Below are 22788 nucleotides of genomic sequence, written 5' to 3'. Positions count from 1 at the left end.
AGCACAGATCTGCTTTGGTAAAGAACGGTTTGGGCCAAATGGCAGCCATAATCCTGAATACAGGTCTTACTAACCAGTCCATAGCCTGGGGGAAACATAACTTTATTTGTTTGATTGTTTATTTATAGTAAGGTTACTTCGGCTGAATCAGCTCAGTAAGCTGGCTCATCACATCACTGCAGCAGCAGCATGCCAGGGCAAGGTACAAGGTGGCCACATCCTCACTTAAGATAGCACCCAAAAATGTGAATGCTTCTGATAACTTTGCCCTTGCTGAAGAAAAATGAAGTCTTGACGATGATGTCAGTGACAGCAAGAACTGTAATTCTCATGAAAACAGAGCTCCTGTTTTCATTAACAAATGAGTCTGTGATGTGATGAAAACACTTCTCCTGGCTTCATTTGGCCCTTGCCTGACGCATGACTATACAAAGACCTCTTGACAATATACTGACCTAAATTAGTCCACCAGGTTTTCAGACTTCTCAAATCTTATTTCAAGACTGTCAACAGAAACAAACCAGTGAACAGCAGTGAGGTTGTGCATTCTGAAGGGAAGAAGGGCTTTGTTTTGTATTTTAAAGGGAGAACATTCTCAGTTTCTCGGGGATTTCTCTGTTGTACATCTTCGAATTTAGATATTTTGATATCTTTGAATTCAGATATTTATATGATCATGGCAAAATTACAGTTATATCATTTATATGTATATACACTACAATTGGACTACTCAGCATTCTGATACTCAACAGTCTTGAAGGTATTTATTCTGAAAGTATACTATGGTGATTATTTAAAATAAGAGCAGTCTGCTACTTGTGTTTTAAAATCACGAAAGGAGGATCAGGTATCCTTAAGGGACCAGCTAAATTATACACAGGAAAAAAACCACCAAAGCAAGGAACTGATTTTATGCCTCCAGAGACCCAATCCAGTCAGTCAGCTTCTAGAACATTCTTTCCAAGTCACGTCAAATCTGGGGCCTTTCTATACCTCTTTGTTCCTCCTTTTTTTTTTTTTTGTCGCTGTCACAATTAAATTAAGCTTTTACCTACCTACCAAGGGGTCAACTGCTCTGCTGCCCTTACTCAGATTTAGTTGCTAGAGGGAGGATGAAGACAGAAAACCCTCTGAAGTACAGACAGTCTGATAGACCTGTATCTGCAGTATGTTACAACGGTGCCTTAACTTTGGCTGGCATATCACTCTGCACTTAAATAATAACTCCAAACCAAAGCCCTACAGGTTCCAGAAAACTTTTGATTCATTCATGAGGTTCTTAGAGTGGCCTCCTCCATGAAGCAAAGCCAGCCTGGAACTCTGTATGGAGTAAAGCAGGGTGTATGGCCCACTCAATATGAGGGGTTTCCTATAGCCTCTCTTACCCTCATAGGTGTTACCTATACCCCAGTGGGGAAATTAAAAATATGTTTCATTTTAAAGTTTTACTGCCTTTTGCAAATACCAATTAGAGATGCACAATACAGAATACATTTTTAGCTGCACAATCTGGTGGCAACAGCATAGACAGAACAAAAGCCAAGCTCTATGTCCATCAGAGGAAGCAGGGATGCGGACAGCAACTCCTGGAGCAGATGCACCAGGCAAAGCCTCATCCTGCAGAATTCTCAGCCATTGCTGAGGATGGTCAAATGCCACTGCTGCCTACTGAAATAAATGGAAAAGTAGCAATGCTGTTCACTAGTGCCGAAAAGGGTGCAAAGATTCTTCTTATGACTTGCTAAGTAGGAAAGAATTCTGAGCTACTTATAGCAAGGGCACCTTTTCTGCTTGAAGAGTCCACCACTTACATCGGATGGCAGATGAAACTCTTAGGTAAGATTAAGCTTAAAAGAAAAAAAAAAGTATCAAAAATATTATAATAAAACCATTTTAAAGCTCATTTTCTAAGGAAGTGATACTTACAGAATTACAATACTTTTGTGTGTTACTTTGAACCTATTGTGGAATTTCAACAAAACTGGACAGAAGGGTACACATCCCGAGGATATTAAGTTACCAGCAAGCTTCACAAAAACATGAGGCTCATTATTTGGCCTAACTGATTGTCAGGCACCATCGACCACCTCTCAACAGGCACTAGAGAACTAGTATTTGAGAACACCTTTGTATTCCCCTGTCACTGCAAAACCTTGAATCAGAGTTTGCCTGATCCTTAAGCACTAAGATAAGGCACAAACCCATCAAAACGCTAGTTTCCAAAGGCTTTATGCTCACAGAACAATATATGAAGAGAGAAAAAAAGCCACAGGGCCATTAGGTTTAAATAACCACAGCTATGTATTTGCAGCAAGTTGAGATCCACACCATTTTGGCAGCCTGACTTAACTGAGCCATGTTTCTACAGTGTTTTGAAGGTCAACAATATTACAGAAAGCTTTCTGTGATGTCTGTTAAAGAAGCAAGCAAAATAACGCCTATTATAATTCCACTTCCACACATGCATAACTTGGCCTTGGAAACATCTGTTTGCAGAATTAATTCTGACTCCACGCTCCCAATCAGAAGAAGCCTCTCTTTGCTTTCTTTTGATTTGCAGCACAAGTGTTTCACTCTCATATGAAACTCACCAAGTCACTGCTTGACATCTGGCTTTGGCACTGGTGGTTTTCTTAACGAGAACGAAACCCTTTCATACGTTTGGGGATTTCCAAGAGTGAATGTAAATACATTTTCCACATTTTAAACCCGTATTGTTTCAGCTGTCAAGGACAGCACGACTGATTTGTAGCCCACTGACTGAAGGCAGTGAGAACTAGTCTAGCCGTTAAGGAAGTTGAACTGAACCCAGGCTGTATGCCAGGGACCCTTTCATCAATTGACTTTGAAATGGCTTTGGGTCTGGGTCTCTACTGATGATGCCAACACTGACTAAATCTGGAGAGGAAAGAACATGTTGAAGGTAACTGGGGAAAAAGTCACTTCTGAACATGTTCCTTGGAGAGTTCCTACAAATTTAGTGAAGTTTAATGAGTCCTACTGTTGATTGTTCCTTCCCATCAGAGAACTCCCAGGGGCTGCTGGACTAAGGCTGACACTGGAGATAGGAACTTAACTGATCAAGGGCCTGGGGACAGAGACCAGAGGTGCTGCTGTGATCAGTCCCTCCTGAACAACGTACACATGGAGCTGTAGTTACAGATGGGTTTCAACAAAAGCTCTCACTGTAGAAGCACTTAGTCTGCTTCAGCTGAAGTCAACAGTAAAACTCGTATTGACTTCAGCAAGAGATACTATAGGCCATTGTCAAGAGCTTTTGAAAATCCAATGCTGCGTCATTAACCTACACAGCAAAAAGCCGATCTGTTGAGCAAGAAAAGTCTAGCTGTACACACTGACACTTCTTAGAACCGAGCTGCACTTAACTGTACTACTCTTTACACCTTAAGGAATAGACCAAAGAGTATGCTGGAGACGCAATGCAACCACAGATACAGAACTGCATTTAAAACCAGACTCCCTGTATTCCTTACAAGCTTTTGACTGTAATCCTGTAACGTTAGCTTTATATACGCACAGTGTTTCCTACCCCCCACTGTGATTAGTGTAGTTTCAGTTAGAAAATTACATTTTGTTACATCATCTATAGACTCGTTATACTTGGAAGCATCCCATCTGCAAAGTGATTCACATGATGCTGCACAGATATAAAATTCCAGAATGATCCAACACAATGTTTACTTCTAGCTACTAAATCCAACTAAGCTGAGGGGAGGGGGAAGAGGGTTGAGTCTGATGCAAAACCGCCTTCAGCTCTTACAGACTGTGAAAATACATGGGGAGCTTTTCTAACCTGCCAACCACCAGGAAGTTCCAACATCCTTAACAGGTAGTCTTGTTTGAGTTACTCCAAAAACGTTTTAAATAATTACCCAATACCTGAAGGCCATAGTCAACTTTGTGAAACAATCACCGCCTCTTTACACTTCGACATACACTGATTCTTTGTGAAATAAACACACCCCTGGCTTCAACATGAAAATCCAAACTACGCACCCTTGCAAATCAATGTACTTATGTATATCTGCATCAGAACACAGTAGTTACCAAAGGAAATGAGGGAAGACAAAAAGAAATTAACAGGGTGCATTTATTGAGAGGTCTGTTAAAATCCCACTTTTACTCATACTGACCCAAGTTCTCCACTAGCATAAATGTACCGATTTCAGAAAACTCTAAACTAGCAGAAAATATGACCTATCCCCCAGATGTCCCATTTGCAGAAACAAGCTTACAGGATGGCAAAGAGCAAATTTCAAGTACCCCTGTAAGAACTGTGGTTAGTCTAAAAGCTGTTTCAATATTACAGCGCTCCACCAACTTCTGCAGAGTTACTCCTGGCATACATTGGAATCAACATCAAGTTCTCTGCCTCAAAAATTCATAAAAGATCACGTCACAGAGTTAAGCTCAACCTGCCCTTAAAAAGGAAGTACCAGTGTCTGGATAGCCAATGTTTAAGACAAAACAAAACAAAACCATAGCAACTCTGTATTATCAACCTTAACCACATAGCTCTTCCATGAATTTTACAATGCAGTGGTTATCAGCAACAGCAAGTCATGTGCTGAAACAGTTATGGTAGGGGAGATAGTTTTAAGTGGTTCTTCTTCTGTCTAAATTCATATCTGTACTTCAACTTTTCACTAAGAATTTCCATAATTCTTTACATTTTCATAGTCCTTTACATTTGGAGAAGGCCAGAGATACAATATCAACCAATTCAAACCACTGCACTGAAGTAAACTGGTAAAAACTTTCACCAATTTCAGCTATGTGAAAGCAAACTTTGGGCTGAGTAAAGTAATGGCAATCCTTTCCTTTCAAATGTGCCCACGTGTATTATTGCCTCTTAGTAGCTTTCCTGTTTGAGTTTTTCAAACACCAAGAAACAACCTAAGTGTTTATCTGCTGGCTCAGTTCATTAAAGTGAAATGAATGGCATCTTGTCCTTCACATCATACACAGCTCCTCTTCCTCCCATGGGAGAAAACAAACATACATCTGTCTCTATGTGTGAAAAGCAAGTTATAATGTGCATTGGTCAGGCTATGGCAACTCAGAGAGCAAAAGCTCCACCAATTCTCCTCCCCCTAGATGGCAGCCAGTACCTCTGCGCACAGAAAGGAGCAGTGTGAGGTGTGGAAACCTCCTCCTCTCCTCCAGAGAAAATGCTGGGAGACCACGCAGAGCCTGCTAATACTGCAGAATCCCACAAACACAGCTTTGTAAAATGCACTCCTACTTTTTGTAACAATAGGATTGATAAGATGAAAGTTTTACACCTTGAATCTCCAAAACTAGCAGGCTCTGGCACTGCAGTTAAGGTGGTAAAATACCATCTTAATACCCTATGCTCCTCACAGCATTTTTTCTGGGAACTGAAGGGAGAGAAGGGGAAAGCTAGAGGGATAAGTCTGTGCCTTTTAGGGTTCAGCTGACAGATACAGAGGAGATACAGGAAGTTTTACATCAAAATTCTTGAGAGAGAAGGTGGTGTCTTTTCCAGTTACCATCAATACCATTTTTTTTTTGTCAGGCTGACCTTTCTGTGTATGTTGCACCAACATTACAACACACTTGCTTTCTTTTCACCTCTCCCTCCCTTTTTTTCTGCCATCGAAACTCAGAAAAGGATGGGCTGACAGGCCAGACTTCACTGCTGTCCCTTACTGGCAGAAAGAAGAAATAAGGATTAAAATACTGCATGTTGCTGCTTTGCTTTATGACAGTGTTTAACACCCTACCCGAGTTTATTAATAGCAGTTTCACAAGCTCACTCATTCACTTTCAAGCATGCATCTGTACAAACCATGCCATCTTCTGGTGCTTCCTGGCAGCAAAAAAGAAATAGCAGTGTCAGAACTTAAACTGTCACCCCCATCTCTTGACTGTGTAGAGAGCCCTTTCTTTTACACCCTGTATCCCAGCACAATGCTGCATTCTGCTAAAATGTTTCAAGCCTCTTCTAGGTACCGAAATCACAATGGAGCATGAAGTGCCAGAAACCTTCTGACTTACTGTGAGAATACCAATGTCGTCCTACAAGCTAAGTCAGCAATCTCTGTTTTGAAAAAAGACGACCAAAACTGTAAAACCCCTCTGTATTCAAATCATTAAAAAACACACCCCTATGACTGATGCTTTAAAAACCAGAACAGTAAATAATTTGAAATCAGTTTCTTAGTATGACAAAAGCACCTGTGCATCAGGAAATTTACGACAGCTGGAATTGACTCCCCACATGCAGTAAACAGAGACTGGCTAACACGCTGAGTTACCCTTTCATCCCCTAACATTTTTTGCATATCCTGGCGAAATTTTTCCAAACATTACAGCTCACAAAGAAGTTGCTGCTATGTGTTTTCTTCCCCTGCAGCCAGCCAAGGCTCCTCAATGCCTTTGCATGTCACAGATTCCCCTGGATATTAAGAGACTGGCTGTTTGCTTCCACTTTCTCTATTGGAAAGTTGTCCAGAACCTCATTCTTCTTGTCACTTCATTGAGACTAACACAAGACCCAACCTTCATTTCTATTGTAGTTGCAGCAAGAGGATCACTGTATAATTTACCTTTACTCAACTTGTATCTCTCAAGTTTTAAAGAAACAATTGTTACACACCAAGCATACCACTATACACTAATCCCTTAGCATACGCAGCTCTCCATTTAATTGTGTGATGTAGTCATGTGTTTCTATGCAGACTCATTACTGTGGAGGAGTGTCATGCCATTGAAAAACATCCTGACAGCATGAATTCATGACTGTGTGCCAGGGAAGAATTGTATAAGGTCAACTATATCTATGGTATCTGGGGAAGATAAGAGTGGTCAGTTATGCTATGGCACAACCCTGATACTACTAGGTTGATGAGACCTGACCTAACCCAACCTATACAGTCCCTCATCTCACCATCACTGGCATTTTGATCCCCTACCAGGCTGCTTACACAGCTCCTAGTAGCACTGGTCTACAGTGGTTAAGTTTGGGGTCCAAAAATACTATTTTTTAACAAAAAGGAATATTGGAAGACTACTCATTTTTTCCCTTCTTTTATAACAGCCATTATTATTTAACTTTAAACAATGCCACTAGTATGCTTTTTTTCAGTTACATTTGCTTACTTTTCTACAGTGAGCAAAATGTTAAGAGTAAATTTAGCCAAATAAGATTCAACTGTGTTTATGAATCACATTGATTTTTCTGGGTCTCATGTACCAGATAATGCTACAAACATCAGGAATCTGAAAAGAGAGGCAGTAAAGATAGGAAGCCAGCTGGGAACCAAAACTACCAGTGTGTAGTGGAAATTCAGTTTTCACTGTATGATTACTTGCACTACTTCTTATCAACATTTACGTTAGAAACAGATAATCTTAGTCATGGCAAGTGATAGCATCAGATGTCAACATTGCTCAGACAGTGCTGATGCATTTTCTTACTTGCCCTATGAAAGCTGAGGTAGGTTTACCTAAACAAAAAGTAAGAGGGGGTCGTTTGTGCATTTTCCTAGGTCAGACTTAAATTACCTCTTGGTACACAGTAAGGGAAGAAAAATGACACATCCATTCAGGGAGTTAAGAATAAATTCAAATTAAATGATTCAGCTTGAAATCACCACACTGAGCAGAGATATCATAACTCTAAATAGAAAGTTATTCAAACATTTTAACATGGACATCTGAATATAGAAAGGCTAGTAATGACATTCCAGTAGAGAAAAATCAATCACACCTCCAGTTATAGCTGGTAATTAAAATGAGGTGGAGTATATTAGCCTTATGAAATAAAAGTGCACAGCATTTCAAAATGTCTAACCATTAATGATTTCAGTTACATTAAAACTCAGCTTGCTGCGCATTTCCTGGGTATACATCCAGCAAAGTTTGTTCCATGCAAGAATGGATCAACTTCATGCAAATAAACAGAGTAAGACTGAAAAGTGTGCATAGAAATACCAGTCCTTGTCTTAACTCCCCATCTAGCATCAAACTTGCAGAACAGAATTTCTGCCTATTATCAGTAGCTTATTAGGCTTAAAATGGTAGCTTCTATTTCTTGTGGGACAAGAGGAAATGTGGGAAGTGGAAACTGCTCAGACTTATGCCAGCTATGGGTATGTTCCTCCACAGAAGCTCCTCAGCTTGCGAGGAAATGGGAAAGACAATCATCTTCCCATCTCAAACTTTTAACTATCCCTCTTGATCTCCCATCCCAATACTGGGGTTTCCCTGTTGTGTTCACAAAGAACCCATAAGCTTAAGCTTTTCTCTCTTTATTTTAGATATCATCTCTTACTCCTGTTTCTCATTCTCTTTGAGTGTTTGGATCTCTGTACAGTCTGTAATCCTCTTCTGCCAGGTGAAGGGTCTTTTTCTCCCTAAAATACAAAGGGTGCTTATGTCTAAACAATTGAGTTAGGCAGAATCTGGCCCTTGAAACATAAATCTCTGTGCCTACTTCTCCTTCTAAGCCATTTCCACTAAAAAAAACAAACCACAAAACAAAACAGGAAAAAAACCACCCAAACATTTTGGATGCTCTTAGTCTAGACAGAAGACAGTTATCTCAGAATAATATTGGATAGGCTTGTAAAGCAATCAAATAATTTCTGGTTTAGACTGATTCATTGCACATTCAGCATATCAAACCAAATTCCAACGAACATCTAGTACTCCATTTCAAGTACTAACTGCAAGCCCTTCTAAGCTGAAATAGTGTAATGTCTTAGAAGGAATTGTTCCTACCTAATGGATCCTTAACCTGGGAAGGTAAAAATACTTCAGTGGATCACAACCCAGCAGACTATAGGAGCTCAGAGCTCAGCTGTGTCCAGAATCTTCATCATAATAAAATTCAGGTCAGGTATGCGTCCAATCTGGTGAGACCTATGCATCTGAAAAACTTTATACGTTCACATGATAGGTTGCAACAGCCCAGCTGATGAATACATAAGTATCTGCTGATCAGAAGATCTTTTTCAAGCAATAGTGAATCATTAAGTAAATATGTAGTAATTTTTGCCTAGTTATAATTTTGACTTTGTCCTGGATTACATTTCAAAACTATTTTTAAAAGAAATTACTGCAAGTGATACCAAAAATCTGAAGGTTTAGCCAGTCTTTAGAGAAACACCATAGGCAAACTAACAGTGGCCTCAGTTGAAACTAGCTTAATGAATCAGTAAGAATCTTAGGGACCAAGTAAAACTTTGTAACACTGGTTAGCCAATTTAGGACCTGTTTTTACAAAGAGTAGCTTGGGGATGGTGGAAGAAGTTAAGTCCACCTGGTCAAGATGCTTGGAAAGTATCAACAGTCACAGCTCTCAACTGAACCCAACAAAACTGCTAACACTAGTAGAACTGAACAGTGCCAGCCAGTAGAAGGACCTTCAGGAAATACATTAGCAGATTTCAGCCCAGCTTTCAGGACATCAGATCATCTTACAAAATCCATCATTACCATTTGACAGCAATCAGTTGAATAGGTGGCAATTTCAAAGAGCAACCAGGGACTGAACTGCAAAAAAAATCACAACTCCTCAACTTTAAGAAAATAACTATATATATAGTATTTTCTATAAAACTATGAACATCTTTATAGGATAGCAATCCATAACAGTGAATGGAAAGGACTGCCTCAGCAAGCCTAAGCCAGGAAAATTCCAGCTTGCTTGCTCTATATTTGTAACATATTTGGCAAAGACATTCAAAGATGAGTTTTTGGGAAAGTTTATTCTGCTGCTGTGTATGGCAAAACATCAGCTACTATTGCCTTCAATTTATTAGTCACTTTGCATTACCTTATGGTCTGGGAGTTCTGGAAGGCAATATCATTAAGCCAAGCACTAAATACACACAGGACAAAGGTAGACCCACATCCAAAGAGCTTACAGTTCAGCTCTTTAGAATGAAAAGTCAGAATTACTTTAATTAAGAAAATGCAAAAGGAAAAAAGGAGAAAATAACCAACTATAGACAAAATTTTTCAACCAAGAAGCCTGAAACCCAAAGCTTAAAACCAGACTTAGTCTCGTAAATAAAAATGACATATTAAAGGTGTCAGAAATATGAGTTCATACTGAAGGCCTCATAAGCTCTGTGACTTAAAAACTCATGAATGCAAACAGAAATCAGGCTCACAGCCAAGAATATAGACTGACGCTCAAACTCTGTTCTTAAAACAGGTCTCTGGCCTTTCCTCCACCCACCTAAGGCATATATTAAAGCCAAGTGTTGGCCTAGATTTCAACCTAAGTTCCATCAGTTGTTATGAATTTACACCCAAGTCTCAACATCACTGAATAGGAGCTGCTCATGACTCTCTTTAATCATCAGTGCTAGTCCTCTGTGTATGTTTACACATACACATGGGAGGGAGAAGGGATGAATCTCCAGTGTCGAAAAATCAGCTGAATGCTGCACTCCCACACTGAGTTTGGCATATGAAAATCATAGGCTTTTCACAATCCTCAGTTATATTATTCATGCAGAATGCACTCAGATTTCTATTGTTCCTGCTGTCATTGTTTATAAATGAGTCTTTGCTTCATCTTGGGACGGAAGTTCCTTTAAGTTTCCCTTAGTAAAAGTACTTCTGTAATGAGGTGTAGTGCTAGCACTCAGAGGCTTAAAGAAGTTTCAGGAAATGTTTGTGTTTCTGAAAAAAGAAAACAGTATTTTCTTTCTTTATTGAAGGAAAACTGAACAACTGCAGCTGGTTGGTTTGTTTTGGCCAATCTGATACACGGGTTACTAATTGCCTCCTAAATGTTTTGGAAAATAATTAAGTTCTTCATTTTGTTCAGTTACCACAACATTTGCAAAGGAAATTTCTAAAGATGTTAAGGCTCTTTCTTTTATACCTCACTTAAATATTCCCAGCGCTACCACATTAAAAAAAAATTACCCTGAGACATGGTCTTCAAATGTTGTGCATAGTGTAAATACTATTTCTCATGACAGGACATGAATTGTAATCAGAAACTGCCGGTCCCTTCTGTTACGGCCAATACAGCTGCAGAAAAACATATAACCCTTTGTCTAGCAATACTGCAAATTTCATGATTTAGCTTGTTTGACAGTTCAGCCTGTCATCATTAATCCTGGTGATTGTGCAAGATTCTGATGCATTTCCCCAGCTTAGAGTTTTTTCAATCCAATTTAAGTTAATAAACAGTGGAGTGAATTGGAAAAGAAAAAAAGTAAGTTAATCACATGGCAACTTAATCACTTTTGGCTTCAGACGACATCCTTCTGCTTTGGGTCTAATATCACAGCATTTTAAAGGTAGGTGGGACTGTGTCTTTTACTCCTCCATTTGTGGCACACTTCCTGCTTTTGAAGTTCAAAGGACTTCTTCTACGCTCTTATTAAGGCTGAGATATTGCAGATCCAAAGAGGATAACAGGCAGACTGTTGCCTGACATACTGAAACCAGAAAACTGAGTCAAATTTATCCATCCATATTTTAGAGTGAGAAGAAATTTCTGTTTTGAACTAAAGACTCAAGAAACGCAACAGTTTGACAGTTACTGGAAATACATTTAGATTTTACTAATGTTAAGCAAATAAATAATTAAATCTCTCTCAAAACCATCTCCTGTCTACTTGCAAATACCAATGGACTTTATGAAATTGATGGGTTTTGTCTTTTTAATATTAAATCCTAACATATTAGCTCTTAACACAAGTGTAATGAAGCCATCCCCAAGAGCAGTATCTCTAAACCAACAATCTCTATCTTCTTTGAGCTCTCCTAACACTCTGGACTGCTTTCATCTGCCCTCTCCTCTTCTCACCTGCTTCTCTCCCTCTGGCCAGATTCTGATTTTTATCATAGCAGTGCAAACTGTGGGTAACTCCAGGGAAATATATTTCTGGATTTACACCTGCCTAGCCAGCAGAAAATGTAAATTGGGCTGAATAGTATTTTGTTTGCTCATAAATGGCATTTTTCCCCTTTATGAGAAAAAAATAATGAAGTCTAGACTCTATTGGTCATGCAAATAATCAGTAGTTCTGCATTCCTTAACAGACCCTATTGAAAAAAGCTACTCACAGACTTTTTCACTCAAACATACAAACCGAACTTGGTCGTCAATTAGTAACAGAGAGAACAAAAGTATTTCTTTCAACAAAGATAAGTAGTATAGGTCATTTGAAGGAGTGACAGTAATGCAGTATTTCAATTGGGCTTAAAAAAACAGTTATTTGTTTGTATATTTGCAGTTTAAGTGACAGTTTTTGTCTAAGAAGAAAGAAAAAAGGTTGCAAATATTCCTGTCACTGCTATATTCCAATTAGTTTTAGAGGAGAAGAGACGACAGATTAAAATAATCCTGTGCAACACAGGAGAGAAAATAACCTACAAATCTCAAAACTCGCCTGTGTGTGCAACGAGGACTAGCACTGAGTGGAACACATACAAGTTAAAAAGTGCATTGAAAGAACCTTGGGTTGTTTTTTAATTTAAATCCATGCCTATTTAAAACAGTCATATCTGAATTTCTAAGAGCAAGCAAAATCACTATGCATTTACCATACTAAATGCCTTTTTCATCAACTAACAAAACAGAACAGATACAAATGAACCAATCAGGGATTTCGAGTGAGCTATCAGTGCTAGAAAAGCTACTCTGCACATTCCAGTTGAGTCACCACAGAGAAGTAGAAAAAAAAAAGGGGGGGGGGGAAAAGGGGGGGGAAATAAATTACTGTGTGCAACTCCATCTGTAAACTGCTTCTCCCGCACTGGTATGTAATAAAATGTGTTGCTAAGATACAAGCTGCTAAAGAAGTTCATTAAAGGACACTTTAAACAAAGCTGCTAGACTCTTTTCCCTTTAAAGACTGCTTATTTGGTTCTGTCCCTTGTGTTTATAATTAGATCCGCTATATGAGAAATTGTGCTCCATTCAAGCCCACTCAGCAAAGAATGTTAATAAAATAACATAAATAAGGCACTGGCTTAGGTTGTATATATTTATGGGCTACGGAGCTGCTGATAGAAACACATCAGAGTTCCACTTGTATTTTTAAATGCAAAATAAAGCTTTTCCAAGTAGCTTCTTTCCAAGCTGGAGAGCAGAAATGTCAGCTTCTGCACCCAGCATTAACTTAACTTTTAGAAAATACTTTCAGGCAAAGAAAACTGGCTTCTTGCCCAAAGTTTGGAGTTTCTGAGATGCCTCTCATATAAGCTTTTATGTGTGAGCCTTTGTTATCTACACTGAGGTAAAGGCCAAGATTGTTTATGTCTTTCACCTGGCAAACTTTATCTTTTCCATCTGTGTATGAGTTCCTAGATGTATGTTAACAATTTTCAGAATTTCCTTGATCTTAAATATGTTAACACAAATAAGACTATTTTGTCACATTTTCATTGCCAGGAAAGATATGTTATCAAAAAGGTCTTTATCTCGTCTTATATAAAATACTTTTAGTCTCCGTAGTAACATTTTCATGGTAGGTGCATTTTGGCTTTTGTTTTGGTTGAAGGGAAAAGAATGGGCAAGGCATACTTTGTGGTGAAATTGCATCTAAAGAAGTAATTTCAGCATTTATCTGTTCGGCACTTAATAACACATGAGATGCATAAATCACAGATGAGAGTTAGTATCAGTGATTATATAGGAAATGTTACTTGTCACTTTGTAACCTGCATCTCATATTAAATTCTGTATCACAGTCCCCAGTATGTATATATTTTTAATTACATTTTCAGGCTCATTTACATGCGCATATTGGCTTTCTGCCTGAATGATATCAAAGAGAAAGACCTTATGCTCACGCCCAACCACACATACACACAAGCACATTTATACACAGAGTCTGCACGTTTCTGAGAATGGAAGCTTCTCTCATCTTTCTCATTCTTAAGAAGGCTTCAGTTCACCAATAAATCTTTAGGCAATCTTAGCTGATTCAAAGCGCTTTAGAAAAATGGAAAAATTACAGAAAATGCAGGTTAATTTCTGCACATGTCAAAAGTATCAGTGATTCTCACTTGACTCATGTTAATCAAAATGTAATACACATTTTCACTTTCTGTAACCTTGTGCGATTTTTCATCGATAGCTGAGTTTGCACAGAAGGGCTATTCCATTCCTTCTTGCTGGGTAAGAGGTAAGCTACATTACAAAGTACCAACATGATCAAGTTAAATCAGTGCGGAAAGGAAAACAACCTATACACTACACAGATCTAACTTCTGTTTCAAGACTTAACGGTATGTTTCTCTTGATTAAATGCAAGCAATCAGACAAACTTTCAGGCCAACACACTGTTCTTGCCACAGCTTCAATGCCCAGGCTCTTACGACTAGATTTCAACTCTAAAAATAAGATTGCCTGTAAAAACCTCAAATTAACGCAACCCATCATATCTACAGAATTCCCAGGTAGTTATTGTTTTGATTTTACTGCAGCCACATTTAGGGCCAGTTCTCTGATTTACTTTTATTCAGTCAAAGGGTCATTTTGAACTTCTCCATGGGTTAAAAAAAGAAAACGCATCCTCCTATTCTTCCCCTTCTTCTATATATTAACCAGAAGGGTCTGCCTGTACACGTGCAAAAAAGCCCTGTGGTATATATTAGATTTCAATAGATGCTTACTATTGACAGTCGCAGGTTGTAGCTAGAACTAAGCCGCATCAGCAATTTCATATGACACTCTGGAAATTGCTACTACATAACAATAAGTAGCTGAATCAAAAAAAAAAAAAAAAGTGGGGGGGAAGCATGTTTAAGGAGGTACATTTTGGCTCAAGGAGAACATTTCCAAATAAAAGTAGTAGCACCTTAAGTAAAAAAAAGAAGCAACAGCAAACAACCCAAACCAACCCAACCCAAACAACCAACCCACAACAACCCATACATTTATATCCATGCACACAAGGGAAGTGCGGTTAAGGTGATTCAGCTATGAGGATTGGATAAACCAAATACCAGTCTGTTAGGCTGAAATAACCATCTACTTTCATGGCAGAAAGACAAATCTGCATTTCAATTAGTCCAATTCTTTGTAGCTTTTTTTTTTTTGTTCTTCTTTGTTCTTATCTTAAACTTGCAGCCCATTCTCATACTTCCTTTATGTCCAACTACTCAGTGTGTACAAATTGCCCTCCTTGACATCATGACCACACATACACCATTTACCACAGCCATGTCTTATTGATTTGCAAACTTCTACCCTTTAACTCTATTGATTAGAAATTGTGTTGATGCTTCAGATTTTGTTTTGGGGGACGGAGGGGAGAGGAAGGTATAATTTTATAATCAAGTACAAAAATACTGCATATTTTATCTTTGATCACAAAGAGAAAGGCATAGAGAGAAAAGTTAAAAGTAACTCTGTATTAACGTGCCTTTATACGCCTTCATGCTTTCAACTTGAAAATCAAATCTGGAATGAGATGAAAAGAGATTTTCTCTACTAGAACATACCAGAAGTGCTTAGAGTGATGCAGTACCCTACTGAAAATGTGAGTTAAAATTACCATTCAAAACCCTTCTCTAGCACCATGCTATGGAAAGAAGACATTTAGAGACATATTCCCCTTCTCTTCCACAAGCAGAATGAGTCCATGGACAAGATCCTGAAGCAAGGTGAACTGGTATAAATGCCTGATGTGATACACTGCTCTGGGTAAGCTGCATACATGGCACAAACCAGTGGAGAATTTGTTCCGTTAAACCAGAGGTCTAGACAAAGACTCCTGGAGAAGCACCACTTTTAACTGTGTAACTGTGTGTACTGAAAAACTAAAATAAATTCTAACTCTGAGACGTAGAGTTCCTATACAAAACTCTATGTCGAGTTTCTCTGAAAGGGTCTCCCCTTTCAAAGGGGATGTATTGTGTACATCTGAACAAATACCTGTTTCCTGCAAGTATAAATTAGATACTTTACAATGCGTAACAGGTAGCAAGTACTGTTAGTGTAAAATCAGAAGTGATATAAAAAGGTATTGTTGGCATAATTCCTTTTTCTGAATAGACAAAGGCACTGTTAGGAAAAAATTGCTAAATCACAGGGATAATCATCATAGCCAGCTCCTCTAATGAGGCATCATGGGATTACTGGAGTTATTATAAGAGTCATCTTATTGAAGAAATTCAAAGTTAATTGAAATCAATTGTACTGTTCTGACAGCAGGTGTTTTAAGTGGCTAAAATATCAAAGTGAACTCTTTAAAATGGTTAGAATGAATGTAACATTTACTTTTCAACTCTTAGCCCTGCCAAGTGATATACTGTACAAGTACAGAAAAATGTAGAGTCAAAGAAAAATGCTGGAATGAAATAGCATTTCACATGCCAGTCAAGCAGCTACCAAACAAAAGGCGGTTCTAACCACCTCCAGTACATATTTTCATACAGATGTGCAATTCCCATGAATCTTACAAGGGCAACCTAACAGAAGACAGAAAGCCACAAGTATACATCTTTCCACTGTGTTCCACCTCTACGAAAATGTCCTTTATTATCCCCTTTCCCCAGTATGAAATGCTACTGAAAGCACAAACAGAATGCTAGGATTGCCATTATGCAAGTTTCTTCTCCAAGGAGATGAAGGCAAATTCTTCCCTAGTTTTGTCACTTTTTCTACAGATAGCAAAAGCAACCAATAAATTACTAGCTGATTCTAGCACTTAAAAAAAAAAATAAATAAAAAGGAATTGACGCTTTCGGAATTACAATCCAGAACTAATCTTTACTTTGATGCCGTAAGTTTCATTTGATTCTGCAGTTGTTCAGACTTCCCAGCAAACTCAGCAAGACCTCAATGTGCAGAAGAACTGCAAAGTCAAGTCCATATTTAATACCTGCTGTCTTTGTGTTTAAGGACTCAATGCATTGATTGAAAAGTTTAATACTTCAACTAGGAGCTCATCACCCTGTCTCCCTCGACTTCAGCAAGTCATACATAGATGCAATTCTTGCCACAACAAACGGGAGTGCTGTGTGTACCTTGGGACAGAGTTTGACATTAGGTTCAACTTGATTTGGAAATGCCTTTCAGGCTTTACTTCAGTTCTCACTGAAGCTTATAACCTTTTTTTACTTCAACAATTTTGCAAGTACCCAGCTGTATGAAATACTGAGCTTTGGCAAATACCAATAATTTACCCTTTAACATGGGTAAACAATGCTGCCATTTCCAGGCACAGCACAGCATGAATTTCAACAAACCAAAAACACACTTTCTCCTTTTCTTCCAGCCAAAGATACAACATCAGTAAAACCAGACATCTTGAGCTAAATCGTTTCCAACAACTTGCATAAGAACTGTACTTAAATTTTAAGAAGTCTAACACTTTCCACAAACAGGCTTTGCTGGTGATCACCGCAGGCAAAATACAGTCAGCGATTTCATTTCAGATATACTACCAAAAAATACAAACCAGCAATAACACAGGGAAAGTCCGCCTGACACTAATGTTGATTTTCTGCATAGATAGTAAATTATGATAAAGAAATGAGGCAGTGCATAAGTGAATGGCATACACATAATGTCTTTCAGGAAGACATATTTTTATTACTGCGCTCTAGGACAGGCTGTCTGAATTCAGAGTTCATCGCAGTTGAAAATATAGTAGCCCACACATGCTCATTGTTAATTTTTAAGACCTGGCTTACCACCTAATGCTTGTATCAGTAACAAGTAACTTCTGACTGGAGGTTAAAGGTTTGTGTATTTGTTTATCTTAACAATTAATGAGAGGCAACTTTCTAAAATTAAAAGACCCTTAATGACTCTTTAAGGACATAAAGAAAGCAAGAATCACATGCAGCAGAGCACCTCTGGTGTGCTTTAAGGCCAATGCTGGCTCTTATGATAGCTCTTTTATTTACATATAAATGCTTGTTGCTTGACAATTTAGATAAAAATGTTACCGCTGCTCTGCATGTGCTATAGATTGAAGGTGTAAAACCACTGGACCAACTAATGGAGTCTTCACACATCATATCTTGTTAAAGAAGAGGTAACCCACTCTCAAATGCTATTACAATTCATCAAAACTATAGCAGATGAAAGATACTCTACTAACAAAAGTCTAACTTTTGTCTTTCTGAGTTGGATGCCAAATTAAGTATTGACTGAAGCTGCATCATTTCAATAATGAAAATGATGGCTCTGTGGCGCTTATTTGAAAGCACCAAGAAAATATTAAAACTGCATTTAATTCCATATTTCTCTAAACAACCAACATAAAATATCAGTGGCTGGCCAGGGATCCTTAATTAGGTTGCAACTTAAAATCCAACTGTGCATAAAAGTCTACTTTATACATTTACCTCATTCACCAAAAGTTGAGTTTGTCATTCAGTCCTTTCTGTCTTTGAAGCTTTCAAGAAAAGGTAATATTGCCAGAAATGCCAATGACTACAATGGAAAACTGATGAATAGGGGTACTGAAAGACAACCCTCACTCCTGCTGTATTTCTAACAGATGTGGATGATGTGATCATCCATTCATTTTACTATCTGTTTCATCATCCACATGTGCAGTTTAATTGAAATGCAGTTTTAGCATCTTTTGTATTCAGAGCATGCACAATCAAAGGTATACATTATTGAATTATGAATTAGTTGTGCCTAAACAAATCTTCGGGGGGGGGGGGGGGCAAAAAGAGAAGGAATGTAAATACTTATGTAAAAATAACCTCCCTACTTACATTGCCTGCTTAAGTGTTTTGGTATAGCCACAAAAGTGAGAGCTTGATGCCTCTAAAAGGCTCCAACCTTAGCCCATCTATTGTCTCAGTAGCCTTCAGTGCACCTCCTGCATGCCCTCAAGGACCGCTAGTTCATTTATAAGCCATTACCTAACGAGCAACTACTAATTATAGCAAGTCTGCAAAGTTACACCAGCATTTTATGACTTGGTCAAAGGCTAAGACCTCCACACTCATTTCACTTGTGACCCAAGAAAGATTTCAGTTTAGACCTCCAGAGGTGGCAGTCTGGAGCAAAAGGACACCACACAACCAGCCAGTCTCTTATTTATACGTTCCTGTTGCACAGGATGACAAAATCAGTAAAAAAAAAATCTAGGTCTTTGCCTAAAACCAGTAGTTTCCTGCTAGGCCAAATAGGCTGTTTACAGAATTTTAGTATTTTTATGTTTAATTACTTCATAGTTTATAGATTTATTTATAAGGTTATGAGAAGGGCAAGTCATAAATATACAACCACTACTTACTAGTTAGTTTAGATTATACATAAATACGTTGTGCAAGCTTAGCAAAAACCTTTTTCACGGAACTGAATCAGAACATTCAAACTGTATTTTCAAATGTGTCTCTCTGCCTTATCTAAATTCCAACATGACACATAATAAATAGCTTCTCATTTACTATGATCATAAAAATTTAAACAGCCTTGAAATAGTTGCTACAATACAGGGGAAAATGATCAAATGTATGTTCTAAATACCCACTTAGAACAGTAAAACTATTTCCATATTGAAGAAAGAACACATAAAGATGTATTGTTGCAGTAAAGGCTGTTACCTTGTTTAAAAAAAAAAATCTTCTACTCAGTATAGTAGTATTAGACTCAACAACTTGCTGGTTTACACTGCAAAAAAAGGACTAACAGCCCTTAGCTATCACGTAGTGTCAGATTTGCTTTAAAAAAGAAAGTATCTGATTTGATTCTATACAGTGATTAAATATCTTTGTGCTCTGCTGAGTAGGGTATTCTATCCCCTCCCCCCTCCAAAAATGGCATCAAAGCAATCAAAATGGTAATGTTCAGCATGAATGGGGCCCCATCCCCCACCTTCAAACTCTGCAGACTTTTCTCCATGTTAGAAGAAACCAACACCCCTTCCTCACAAAATGGAAGCTTCCACTACCAAATTGAGAGTGCTGACAAATTCTGATTACAATAAACTGGAAGGAAAAGGGTGGCATATAATCACTATCACCTATGGGCAAAGATTATATATGCACGGACCACTTTTCAACTTTAACCACAACTCCGGCAAAACAAAACAAAACAAAATCAGGGGAAAAAAGAAGGGGAGAAAACGGGTGGAATCGCACACGTGCCCCTCCGCCTCCCCCCGGAGGTCCCTGGCCGGGGAGGAGGCGGTGGCTGTGGGGCTGGCAGCGCGGCGCCCAGCGGGCGCTGTCCCCGGCCCCGGTGCTGAAAGGGCTGCTGCATTCCGGTGGAACCGCGCTCGCTCCCGCCGCCCGCGGGGCCGGGAGCCGAGGGACGGGGAGGGGAGCTCAGCACTGCCGCGCCGGCCCCCAGGGGAGGGGGGCATAAGGAGCGGGGGGGTGGAGAGGGAAAGTTAACCCCGAGGTGGGGGTGGCTCAAACAGATCTCCTACTGGCTTTGTCAACTGCACTTCGTGCACTGCAAGTCCTGGAAGTGGGGACAGGGGCCCGGGGGGAGGGGGTGAGGATAGTTCGGTGAGTGTGAACGCGAGTGTGCGGGCGTGAGTGTGTGCACGGCGGCGGCGGCCGCTGTCCGCGGTGCTGAACGCCCGCCGCCCCCCGCCGCGCCCGGCAACTTTCCTCCCGGGGGGCGGGGAGCGGGTCACGGGCGGAGCAGCGGTCCCGGGGGTCACTCGGCACAAAAAGAGGGACGAGAAAGTTTGGGGAGGGAAGGGGGAAAGGGAGAGGGGGGGAGGGAGGGAGGTTTCTGGTTTGTTTTGTTCCCCTCCCCCGTTTTATGTATTTTTTTTTTTTTCCCCTGGCAACTGAAACAGGTTAATCTGTTTTTATTCATATTTTTGGAAGGGGGGGAAAAGTGAAAGTGCCTAAGTGAACTCGAATCAAAATCTAACACGTCAGATCAGACCAAGGGAAGAGAAAGGCAAGTGGGGAGGAAAAAAAGAAGAAGAAGAAAAGAAAGAAAATAAAGTGATCAATAAAAATCAGTTTTGTAATCAAACCCAGCAATGGCTCCTAACTCGGCTCCAGCCTCCTCCCTCCCAACTCTTGCTCTGCACATTACACGGAAGTGCACAAAGTAGCCCAAGACAGGAGAATTTTCCATATTCCTAAAACATGTCGACCAACTCAAAATGGACGCCTCATTTTTTTTTTTATTTTTTTTTTTTTTTACGTTTTAACTACTGCTTATCTTTCTACTACTAGTACTAAAATCATTCCTTCCCCCAGCAAGACATCCGAGACTCCAACCTCATTTTGAAAACATGCATTTTCTTACTTTACGCTTAGGAAAATGGATGTTATATTCCCTGCTGTCGGTATTTTTCAGCTAACGCAGACACTTTTCGGATGTTTAGATAGTGCATTGTAAAAACAAGAAAAAAACCAAACACAACTGAATCGATCTGTTCCTTACTTGTTTCTCATTAAGAGCTGCTATTCTTGATTGCCTTTCATGGATTTGTTTCTTAAGATCCCCGTTCTGCAAAAACGGCAACAAGATGCATATTAAAAGCAAAGTGTAAACTAACCCCTGTAATGAATAAACTTGCGATCTAGAAATTGTTCAAAGGCAAAACCATTCCACCAAAGCCGTACGAAAGCATGCACACACAAAACACCCTCCTTAGTAAGAAAGCTCAGTGCAGGCTACAAAATGAGATCTCTTACTGATAAAGTTTCTCATCCTGCTGTCCCAGCACAACTGCGCTTATTACAGCAGGGATAAAATACTGAATAAGAGAAAAAAAACGATCTGCATTTACCTGTGGATCTTGCTTCATCTGTGCAACTAGTTTCTAAAAAAAAAAAAAAAAAAAAAAAAAAAATCACCCCCAAAAAAAGGAGGAATTAGAAACTGTTTCAAGTTTAATGGATTTTTTTTAAATGTATGTATGTGTGTGGACGGGGGAGGGAGGGGGGTAAGGAACAAAGAGGCAAGTAAACACTGCGAGTCAGTTTCAAGCAAAGCTCATAAATATTCAAGTCTCGTCCTAATCTCTCCAACACACACACACACACTCGCACACACGCACACACTCACTCACACTCACGCACACACACTCAGCACTATCACCGACCGCAACGTTAACTCCGCATCTCCACAACACACACCACATACACACACACACAAAAACCCCAAACCAAAACTCAGCCAAACAAGCCGCAAAACTACTTTGGCGAAGTGCTCGCCATTGCCGCGGGGGGCCGGGGGGGGCCCCGCCGCGGCCTCGACACCCCCCGCCTCCGCCGCCCCGGCCGCGGCTCCGGCCCCGCTGCCCCCCTCCCCTGATCGATAGACCCTGCGACAAGAAGCGAAGGCTACTTGGTAAGCATGCACCACGGGCTCCCTTCCGATCCTCCTCTCCCTCTCAAAAGCGCCGGGGATACGAGAGCATTTTTTATTTGCTTATAATTTTATTGTTGGTATTTTTTTTACCTGATGACATTGGATTTCCACTTTTAACGCCTCTTGCAAGCTGTGTAGCTCCATCCCTGCAACTTGCCAGGCACTTTCCTGCCACTTTCAGATCCGAATGAAGTTTTTTTTTTTGTTTGTTTGTTTGGTTTGGTTTTTGGTTTGGTTTGGTTTGGCTTTTTTTTTTTTCTCCTCCCTTTCTTTCCTTTTTTTCTTTTGCTTCTTTTTTTTTTTTTTTTGGCTTTTTTTTTTTTTTTTGGCTTTTTTTTTTTTCTCCTCTCTCTCGCTTTTTGCAACCGACCCGCTGCCAGGCAGCCACCCCTCCCTCCACGGGAAAAAATAGGAAGTAATTAAAAAAAGGAAGAATAAAAAAAGGAAAGAAAGACCAGGAAAAAATAATTAAAAAGTTAAAAAAATAAAAAGGACTGGCA

General features: G+C 39.4%; 1 protein-coding gene across 1 annotated transcript in view; it reads right to left on the bottom strand.

The window, feature by feature from the left end:
• PHF21B (PHD finger protein 21B) overlaps nt 1–22541 on the bottom strand; it is a 426009-nt gene extending 403468 nt beyond the window's left edge. Inside the window, exons 1-3 of the mRNA XM_065672897.1 lie at nt 22379–22541; nt 21705–21737; nt 21356–21421 (exon numbers count right to left, since the gene is read on the bottom strand). Coding sequence (XP_065528969.1) covers nt 21356–21421; nt 21705–21737; nt 22379–22432 — 153 coding nt within the window. The 5' untranslated portion in view covers nt 22433–22541. The remainder of the gene's footprint in view (nt 1–21355; nt 21422–21704; nt 21738–22378) is intronic.
• Between the last annotated feature and the right edge of the window lie 247 nt (nt 22542–22788).

This window comes from Lathamus discolor, chromosome 1 (assembly GCF_037157495.1).
Source record: "Lathamus discolor isolate bLatDis1 chromosome 1, bLatDis1.hap1, whole genome shotgun sequence".
NCBI lineage: Eukaryota > Metazoa > Chordata > Aves > Psittaciformes > Psittacidae > Lathamus > Lathamus discolor.
The sequence above is the reverse complement of the archived record's forward strand: the minus strand, read 5'-3'. Positions and strand labels throughout refer to the sequence as shown.